This window comes from Aedes albopictus, chromosome 2, assembly GCF_035046485.1.
Source record: "Aedes albopictus strain Foshan chromosome 2, AalbF5, whole genome shotgun sequence".
Taxonomy (NCBI): Eukaryota; Metazoa; Arthropoda; class Insecta; order Diptera; family Culicidae; genus Aedes; species Aedes albopictus.
The window spans coordinates 465,632,294-465,642,978 of record NC_085137.1 but is presented as its reverse complement, the minus strand read 5'-3'; the positions used below and the strand labels follow the sequence as shown (position 1 = coordinate 465,642,978).

The following is a 10,685-nucleotide window of genomic DNA, read 5'->3' as shown; positions in this document are numbered from 1 at the left end:
GTCACTGTACCATGGCCAACTTTATTTTACGCGTGAAGTGGTTGTCTGGGTCGTCGTCCAAACGACAAAATCCGCCAAATGGCCGCAATGCTATGCAAAAACGAGTAAAGAAACATTATTCTGTTAGATGAATTGATTTGAGACTTTCGCTGGAGGGTAATTATTCAACGAACCAGGTAACGTCGACTTACCACACCCGATATCGCCTTATCAATTTTGCTCACTTATCTATACGTGGAGTGAACTTTCACGGAACTACAAATCAACCCAAATTTAAGTTCTTTTGACGCAATTCCGCAACTCCGTGGAATTACTCAAATTTGCGTCAAACTGCGATAGTGTTCACTAAGTAGTTCTCATTTGATCAACAATTTTCACCCAGTGGTAAGTTATTTTCACCCAGCGGAGGCTTTATTTGTCGCAATTTTGGGTTTAGTCAAGATAACCCAAATTTGGCTTCTTCCACGGAGCAGCACGCATGTGTCGGTGCTTCTCTCTTCGTTTTTTGACAACATTCGTGTAGGGCGAGGGGGAAAACAACCCAATGCTGAGTAAAAACTAAAAGCTATTTAGCCAAATTTGAGTTTTTCAAACTTATTCCCTGGGTTAAAATATTTTTCAGTGTTGTTTACTTGCTGCGTATCTATCCACCGTGTTCTTTCATTACTTTCCTTACTCCCTCTTACTTCGAGTAGTATTCGTATCACCGAAAAAAGCCAAATAAAATTAATTATGATAAAGTCATGCGGTGATTAAACCTAGTAAATATATACCGCATTTAGTTCACTACTGGACTGCGAACTGCGACATTATAAGTGCGAAAGCGTAAATAAAAGTGCGCGATGGCATCAAATCAGGTTGATGTTTTCGGCGCACTATTTCTTCAATCTATGGAGAACAAGTGCTCTGAAGACACCGAGTTGATTTGATGCAATCGCGCACTTTTATTAGCGTTTTCGCACTCGTGAAAACTAGTGCGATAGTCCAGTGGTGAACTAAATGCGCTATACTTGCTGTTTGTTGTGATTGTGAAATTGCGAGTGGAGGAAAGGTGCGAGGACGGGTTAGTCGCGATTCATACGTCAGTATTACGGAAGCTGTTGATGCTTGCTGAACTTGCCATTGAGATAGTTTATGCCGCAAACTATGCCTAGTTCGGTGTTTGTTCCATATATCGTGAAATTATTAACTGCAGAGTGTTCAAGTAAGTATACTTAAAAAAATATTATAGATTGTTGTTTCAACATATCCTATTGCGCAATTTAATGTTATTTAGCCATCAGATGAGTCACCCTATTTTTATCCATCTTCGCTGTAAGGGGAAGTTAATCCATTACGTCCAAATAATCCGAACTTTTGCGGCATCACACTAATTTGTGCGCTCAAATTCGTGAGTAGACCATTGTGGCGGCCATTTGTGTATTCTAACAAGTCTGTCCTCAAGGAGAATGAATAGTTAAGAAAATTCAAGGTGATATCAAGCGGAGTTTCAGAGGATTCCAGAGCGGTCGTCGGAGTTAACAGGTGGTTTCCAGTAGAACTCTTGAATGTTTAAGGTGAGTGTCAGATGGGTTTTAGATTTCAGAGGCTTTCAGTGGGGGTGTTGTGTCCACCGCAAATTTAATTGTATTTTAAGCACACCTCACACACATCTAGGAACTCATTAAAAGTTAGTTATCACCATCTCTCCCACGTTCCCGGGTTCCGTCCATTCCGTCGTTGCAGGTATCAACGCTATCGGAGAGGGGTCCGTGTGTGGACAGATGATTTAAGAATAGCTTCAAGGCATTTCAATTCGTTCCAGAGGGTTTCAGTGGCAAATAAGAGAGTTTAAGGGGCTTCAGTAGCGTTCCAGAGAAGTCTACGTGGCCTCAGGAAGTCAGGGGGAATAATTTAATGAGTTTCCAGACGTCTCAGTGGACTTCAAGAGGGGACAAAGGGGTAAAGGGAAGTCTATGGGTTCTCTGGTTTTATTCTGGACCTTTCTAGGCGTTTCTATAGGTTTCAAAATGTTTGGGCGGTTTCAGTAGAACATAAGAGAAATCTTCCGAGTAGCAATGAGAATGCCTAGAATATATGTTCATGTTTTAAATGGGAACAAAGTTAAAAACTTCCATTAATATTACGCCAATACTAATGAACTAACGACGGGGAATGCAATGGTTGGCGGACATTAAAGTTTGGGATGAATTCTACACGTTCAAAATTTTGTATGAAACAATCTGGCATAATTTCAACAAGCTTGTAATTTTCCGTTTATATTATGCCTCTCAAGAAAAATAAGAATATGGCGAATATTTGCTTCTGGCTTCTGATATAAGCGCGACAGTTACTAATCATAACAGCCTCACCAGATTCTAAAAGTAATCTATTCCATTATATGACAGCAAGCACACTCATTTCACTGAGTCACTCTTGCCGGTCACCACAAATACATTCAAAAGCTTCTGTCACTTCACGAAACCCACGTGCTTTGGTTTTGGGTGGGAACATATTTTCTTTTGTTTTGCCTTGCGAGTTTCACTGGGGCTGTATGCCTTGCGGGCGTACAACCACCGCCGGACTTTAATTAAAGATAAGCACGACAATATTATGTAATAGAATGGGAGCAAGTGATCCAAATGACACTTCACATCTAAAAAAAAATAAAGAGAAATCAAGGGCGTAGCCAGCTTTGCGGTCTGGGCGGGGGTGAGGTGTGGGCGAGCAGCCTTAGAAAATGTATACCAACTACCTTTTTGAACTAAACGAAACACGATGCAATTGAAAATAATAACATTATACTCTCAAAGCATCACTTCACTCTTCAGCAGTCACGCTGTTGTATTTTGAACATTGCATACCCACAAAACTATCGCATCAAATCATAGCTGGACTTTTTTAGAATTACGAACTCTTTTAGGAATAACCCAGAATTTTCTTCATGATTTCCTTCAAAATTTTCTTCTGTAGAACACACTGGAAACACGTCCGAAGATGTTGTATTTTAAAGTATCTACATAATGTATTTTATGACTAACTGGAGTTTATTTTTAGTAATGAATCATTCAATTTGTCTAAGCTTATTAGCAATCTTGAAATAGACTGGATCCATATTCCACTAAGAATGATTCTTCAGTTGTGTTGTTCCGAGTACATCCTAGCTGAAATTTCTTGAGAAACGATATGCATGTATTCGTTTCAAAACAATATCTTATACAAATGTCAATTAACGTATTGCTGGAAGGATCCTCGGAATTTTTTTGAAGAACTATTTTCGGTTAATTCTAAAATGATCGAATTCTTGGAAAATTCTCAAAATTCACCTGAAGGAATCCTGAAATAGCTGGAATGTATTCGAAAAATATGTCTGGAGGAATTTGAAAGCAGTTCTAGAGAAATTTTGGCAAGAAACCTGGGAGAACTCCGAAAGAGTCTTCTCTGGGTGAGTTCCTGATAAAAATCCTGGAGAAAAGTCTGAAAGCGCTTTTAGCATGTAAGTACTTACACTACCCGTCATATGTATAGACTCACAAAAAGTATTGCAACAATTGTGCTGGATGAGTACGATTGGAATATGTTGATTCCAGAATGCTGGCTTTCTCAGTCTTGGGTAAATCAAAACAGCAAGTTTTGCTTTTACTGATGTTTCGGCTTGTTTTTAAGCCTTTTTCACGGGGACAGCTTCACCGTTCCTCGTTACATAAAGCATTGTCCGATTTTTTAGAGGGAGCTTCTTGTATACAATTTTGTACATTAGTTCAACAATTTTGGGACACTGGGTCACTTTGGTAATTATCAACGACATGCACTACACTAGACGCTTACCCCTTGAAAAAGGCTTAATAAAAAACCGAAACGTCGGGAAAAGCAAAACTTGTAGTTTTGATTACCCAAGACTGAGGAAGCCAGCATTGCGGAATATTGCAGCAATTTTGCATCACATTGACTCACCTCAATATCTCCAAAACCTTAGGAATTACAAAGACTTTGTCTTCAGCAAAGTTATTCCGAAGCCCAAAAGCATCAAGTTTTTTCTGACGGCGGCATTTTTGTAGGGCTTCCGATTTCAGTGATATCGAGGTGAGTCAGGGTGATGCAATATTGTTGCAATACCTTTTGTGGGTCTATACTTATGATGGGTAGTGTATATGCTTAACCCGTAGGCTACGGGGCTTACAACAAAATCTCAAACCGTTGCCGAAGACGCAAACATCAATATTTTTCAATGAAATTTGGAGGTTCACTTCACTATTAGTTGCAATTTCAGTTATGCTGGGAGCTACAAAAATTGAAGACACGAGGGCAGTTTTATTCCGGTGGACGTCTGGGACAGGAGGGGTAAAAATTGCATAACCTTCCTTTTAGCAAGGCCCCATTAGTTGGAATTCAAATGAATTCATCTGAAAAGTTGTTAATTCTATGTATTATTGTACATTACGTCAGGCCTGGGGGTTAAGATGTATTTAGGTGGTGTAGAACTTTTTCCAGGCATTTCCTGGAGAAATTCCAGGAGGAATTGCTGTAGGAATTCCTGAAGGAATTCCTGGATCAATCCTGGAGAAAATTCTGGGCTAATTCCTGGAGGTGTTCTTGGTAGAATTCGTGAAGGTGTTCCTGAGGAAATGCCTGGATGAAATCCTGCCTGCAATTCCTGGAATTATTCTTGGAGGAATTTTCTGGTTTCAGCAGGAATTCCTGCAGTAGTTCCAGGTGGAATTCTCAAAAATATTCCTAAAGGAATCCCGGAACGAATGGCCCAGAAGTGAACCAGACGGCGTGACCCTTTTCAACTCGACGGTTTCAAAATTGAACAAAATTGTGTGACTTGTTGATTTGTGTATCGAGTGAGTTTGTGTCATGTAAATTTGTATATTTAATGTTAATTTGTGCCAATTTTAATAAAACGTTTAGGCCCTGAAGATGGTCCAATAGTCGGACCAAAACGTCGGCGATGATCAGTAATTAATCAACGCGAATTGTTAGACTGCAAGCCGAAATTTTCCATGAAAATCAACAACCATCCAGTCGAAACCTATTCACAAAACAACATGGCGGAAACACACACGTCCTTCTACATTAAAATTGGCCAAGACTATGGACCCACGGTCCAGGGAATCCCTATAGAAATCTCAGGAGAAAGTTCTGGAGAAATGCCTTGAGATTCTCCTAAAAGAATTCCTGGATAAATTCCTGAAACAATCCATAGAGGATTCTCTATAGAAACTCCTGAAGGAATGCCTGGAGGAACTCCTGGAGAAATTCCTGGAGTCATGCCTGTAAGAATTCCTGGAGGACTTTGAACAGAGATTTCCTTGAGAAATCTCCACAGGAACTCCTGGAACTCCCAGGAGAAATCCCTCGAAGAAGTTCTGGAGGATTTTCTTGAATAAACACTGGAGAACTCTCAGGTAGAATGGGTGGAGGAATCGCTGAAAGAATTTCTGGAGGAATTCCGGGAGAAAGCCCTGGGGAAATCCTTAGAAGAATTCCTTGTGGTATCTCTAGAGGAATATCTGGAGGAATGTCCGGAGGAACTCCTGGAGGAAACTGTAGTGGAATTTTTACAGGATTTCCTGGTTTTAGAGGATTTCCTGGAGAATCCCTGTGGGAATTTTAAGAAAAATCCCTAATTGATTTCACATACTAATCCTGGAACAACTCCTGAAATAATTTGTAGAGGAATCCCTTGAGAATTTTTTCGGAGGAATCCCTGGAAAGAGTGAAGGAATCCCAGGAGGAAATATTGAAGAAATACAGCGAAAATCCTGAAGAAATGGTGAAAAGAGTACGTACTATAGAGGAATACCTGGGGGTGTTCCCGAAGAAATCCCAGAAGGAATTCCGGAAGCAATGCCATGTGGTATTCCTAAGAAAATCTCTAAACAGTTCCTGGAGAAGTTTCTGAAAGGAATTCCGGAAGGAGTCTTAAGAATAGTGTGAGGAGGCATTTTCAAAATAATTCCGGAAATTGTTCCAGAAAGAATCATAGAAGGAATTCTCGGGTGAATCCCTAGAGAAAAGCTAGGAGAAATTTCTAAAGAAACCTCGTAATGAATTCCACAGGAGAGTTTTCTTGGTGAATTCCTGGATAAAAAAATCTGAAGAAATCCATATCTGCAGTAGCTTCTAGACGAATTACTGAAGGAACAAATGAATGAACTCCTAAAAGATTTTTTGTAGTAATTTATCAGGCAATTCCTGGATTAGTTTTTAAATAATCTCTAGTAAAATTTTCTGGAAAAAATTGTGGAAGACATTCACTTGATGAACCTCTTTAGATATCCTAGGACAAATCCCCGAGCAAATGTCTGGAGGAATCCATGATGGAATCACTGTGTAGCAAGCTTTAGAAAAAAAAATCCTGGAGGAATTGTTCATAAGCATATAGTTTACGAAACTAGGAACAAGTTTAAAACAATCATTTTGAATCCTCAAAACTTCAATGCTGATTTGCATATTCACGTATCGGGCGACCATGCTGCTTAAGGCGAAACTGGAAGCATTTCCTCACCTTTTGGTTTTTGATTTTTTTTTTATTAAATAACGAAGCAATATTTTCAAAATCTGTTTTCGTACACATGCAGAGGATGGATCAAGGTATCTTCTGATTTTTTTTTTCGTAGTGGTCAATGTTTTTCGTTTTTGCAGAAACCATTTTTGAACGAAATTTCACAAAAAAATGGTTTTAGAAAAAATGGAAAACTTTTTCAACACCAAAAAATGTATCTTCTGACATTGATCCATACTATACATGTGTACGAAAACCGTTTTTGAAAATATTGCTTCGTTATTTTTTAGAAAATCAAAAACTGAAAAAAATGAGAAAATGCTTCCAGTTTCGCCTTAAAAGTCATCTCAAGTCAGGCATCCGTGGCCCCCCACCAGGAAAAATTCTAGTTACGCCAAAGTACATTAATCAGTTAAATCAAAACAGCTTCGCTGTTTTGTCTTCACGAAATAGTATGGCGCCTTCAAATCAATAAACAGATGGTGGGTCTGTAAGTTGTACTCTAGAAATGTATCAAGAATATACCGCAGGCTGAATATCTGATCCGTCGCTGATCGGCCCCTACTAAAACTCACCTGATATTTGCTGACGGCAGAATCTTCAACCGACCTGAGCCTGTCAAATAGAAGACTGGTACTGCCATTCCTCTGTAACTCGCGCACTTCAGTCGATGCCCTTTCTTGTATAGAGGGTAGATGAGATCACTCACTATTGTGCTTGAGAAGCTCGGCCGGGAGTTCATCCTTCCCAGCAGCCTCGTTGATCTTCAGAGCTCTAATTGATGTCTTACCCTTAACTAGCGTTAGAGGTTGCCCAGCCTGTGCGCCGACGTCGATTAGAATTCTGTCAGTTGCTCTTCCATTCCCACCGTTCAACAATACCCCGAAGTGCTTTCTCCACCTGGCATCCACCATTAAAGGAGAAGGTGCTGTTTTTACCCGCATACCATTTCTAGTCTCGTAAAATCTCCGCATATCATTCCACTCCATACTTTCCAGCTTCTGAGCAATCACATTTTGCTCCTGCTCTCTCTTCTTTCTGCGGTGGATTCAAGACACCAGCATCCGGCTTCTGGCGATATTGTACTCGTTTGTCACCCACGGCCGCACTCCACGCCGAACCACACATTCCTGGAAGTCTTTTAGCAGTGTCTATCACTTTCCGTACGCTGGCATACTCATCACTTCGTATTAAGATTATATCGCGCTCATTGATCTCAGGTAGTCGATGTTGTTGTGAGTGTTTCAGTCCTGGGCACCCACGTCGGTGCAAAGGGCCGTATTGAAAGATTGCCAGCCATCGCCTTGACCGGTGGCCAGGTTAAACTTATGTCGACTTATTTGATTTCGTTGTTGAGGCTGCACCGCCTTGAGCCTCTAGGTCTGCCTCTGCTTCGGTGTCCTGCTGGGTTCCAGTCTAACGCTTGCTTGCAGAACAAGCAGAGCAATATCATTTAGGTGCTCCATGGTAATGGCCTGCCACAGCATCCCACGATTTGGTTCACGATCAATCGCACCTAACAGGATCTCGTCGACTACGATAAGGACCATTAGCGGGGATAGGATACATCCTTACCTCACTCGAGCAACGACCCGGATGGGATCGGACAAAACACCGTTGTGCAGTACTCAGCACGAAAATGCCCTGTACTGTGCTTCAATGAGGCCGATGATTTTCTCAGGAATATCCTTGCGCCTGAGGACTTCCCACATGTTTTCGTAATTGAGACGGTCGAAAGCTTGATCGCAATCAATGAACACCAGGTAGAGAGACTCTTGATTTGCTCCAGGATGATTCGGAGCGTGACAATATGGTCCACAAGGAATCCTGCTGGCTGCCGTCGAAGAGTTGCTTCAATCTTCTCCTGTATTCGGTTAAGGATCACTTTGCAGAAGACTTTGAGAACGATGCACAGTAACATGATGCCTCGCCAATTATCGCATACAGTCAGTTCACCCTTCTTGGGTACCTTTACTAAGGCGCCTTGCATCCAGTCGGCCGAAAATGTCGCGGTTTCCCATATGTTGCAGAATAATTGATGCAGTAGTTTTGCGGATACTCTAGCTTTGAGCATCTCAGCTAATATGCGATTGAACCCCGGGGGCTCTGTTCGAATTCATTCTCGTTGATTGGCGCAGGAATTTTGATCAATTTCCCAACTAACTCATGTATACAAATCCAGACTAGCTCAATTCCAAAATTCTCATCTATTCTCGTTTTTACTTTTAGATTCAACATGTTACCAATAATGATGCGAATATGCATCATCCATTTCGGCTTTCTATCGATGCTGGCAAACGCATTGTACATTCCAGACCGCTCGACTACGTGAGAAACCAATATTGGAGCAATCGCTTGAATTCTTTTCTAACTACTACACATTTTTCAGGAATGCTGAACTCAACTACCGTAACATGAACATCACAGATTTCAACTTCGCCTTAGTAGAGGTTGAAAACCTGTCGTCGGAAACGTTGTACATTAATTTAGAAGGAAATGATCTAACGTCCATGCCGGATAACATCGCGATGTATTTTTCGCAGATGGAAAGGATCATACTGAACGACAACTTGCGCCTATCGTTCCCACCAGATGGTAGCCCATTTCTACGGTCTCCCTCCTTGATTGAACTGATATGTGAACGTTGTGGGATTCATAAGATTTTCACCCGATCCCTACGCCATCTGCCTCATCTGGAATATTTATGGCTCAGCGACAATCAGATCAACCAAATTGCACCATATGCCTTTCGTAGGAATCAACGCCTTCAGAATGTTGATTTAAGCTTCAATAAACTCTACACCGTACCAGCAGACATGTTGAAAGGCCTATTCCGCATGAAGGTGCTTGATCTGAGCAATAATCCAAACCTTGGGTTGAAAAATGACGCACATTTTCTTGCTAGCAATGTTCTGCGGGTGCTCAAGTGCAACTATTGTGGATTTACGGAATTATACGAGGAAACTTTTTCGGACTTGACCAACCTCAAGGAGCTGCACCTGGAAGGAAATCCAATTCTGGCAATTCCATACCTACGCGTTCCTGTAGTTTTGATTATTCGACGAGGATTGCAATCATCATCAGACAAAAATGAGCTGTACAACAGCAGCGGCTATCGTTACTCGGATTGGTGGTGGAACGGAACTGTTGTTTATGTATAATATTCACATATTTTATTCACAATTAAGGTCCCATTGGACATGACAAATATTTGGCCAAACAAGTCCAACAAATGACCAACACAACGTGAATCATAGCAACTTTGGATTAATGTCGGACTTCAATGGCAAATATTTGGCATATTGACAAACAGTGTTCCATTATACTTTTTGTCATTATGCCAAATATTTGCCGTTGAAGTCCGACATTAATCCATCGTTGCTATAATTCACGTTGTGTTGGCCATTTGTTGGACTTGTTTTACAATCACAAGCGTAGGCAGCTTTTTTCAAATTTCTTCTTCTTCTTCTTTGTGGCTCTACGTCCCCATTGGGACTTGGCCTGCCACGCTTCAACTTAGTGTTCTTTGAGCATTTACACTGTTATTAATTGAAGGGCTTTCTTTGCCTGCCATTGCATGAATTTGTATATTGTGAGACAAGTACAATGATACACTATACCCAGGGAATCGAGAAAATTTTCCCGACCGGAACGAGAATCGAACCCACCGTTTACGGATTGGCGATTCATAGCCCCTACTTTTTCAAATTTACTCTCCCAAACGGACACGAGCTAATGCTATGCGACAGGAGGGCCTACACTCTTAAATTAAATCGCCGACCTCAGCAAACGGATTGCCGGTAATAATTTTCACTGAATCTCGGTAAAAGTTTCACCGAGTTGTCGTCAAAACTTTGCCGAGATCTCGGTAATCCAACTTTTTACCGAGATCTCGGCAAAGTTCACCGAGACTCGGTAATAATTTACCGAAATCTCGGTAAAAAATTTACCGAGAATCAGTAATTATTTTACCGAGATATCAGCTGTTGGATTCTCGGTAAACCGTTTACCGAGATCAATTTCTGAATTTAAGTGTGTAGATCTCACGATCTGCAGTGACCTACGGTCGGAAAAGATTTTGAAGTGGCATGTCTCTAATGATGAATCACTGTCAGATCACAAACATATCAGGTTTGAATAAAAAGCCGGATCCAAACTAACTGAAAGTTGTAGAAACCCAAAGAAAACTAACTAA

General features: G+C 40.9%; 1 protein-coding gene across 2 annotated transcripts; it reads left to right on the top strand.

Moving 5' to 3' along the window:
• Window positions 1–1,291: 1,291 nt before the first annotated feature.
• On the top strand, window positions 1,292–9,774 carry LOC134287431 (insulin-like growth factor-binding protein complex acid labile subunit). Of its 2 annotated transcripts, XM_062849242.1 has the most exons (4): window positions 1,292–1,556; window positions 8,720–8,818; window positions 8,880–9,333; window positions 9,396–9,774. In XM_062849242.1, the coding sequence occupies exons 2-4, from the start codon at window positions 8,727–8,729 to the stop codon at window positions 9,582–9,584; spliced, it is 735 nt and encodes a 244-aa protein (XP_062705226.1). In that variant the 5' UTR covers window positions 1,292–1,556; window positions 8,720–8,726; the 3' UTR covers window positions 9,585–9,774. The 2 variants fall into 2 exon arrangements, with proteins under 2 accessions (XP_062705226.1, XP_062705225.1); XM_062849241.1 differs by having other exon boundaries at window positions 8,880–9,774.
• The last annotated feature ends 911 nt before the right edge of the window (window positions 9,775–10,685 follow it).

Excerpts from the sequence above, each read along its gene's own strand:
- LOC134287431 (XM_062849241.1), top strand. The coding sequence starts at position 8,727 with ATGTTACCAATAATGATGCGAATATGCATCATCCATTTCGGCTTTCTA. Across the intron at positions 8,819-8,879 it reads ATTCCAGACCGCTCGACTAC|GAATGCTGAACTCAACTACC; the intron begins GTGAGAAACCAA and ends CACATTTTTCAG.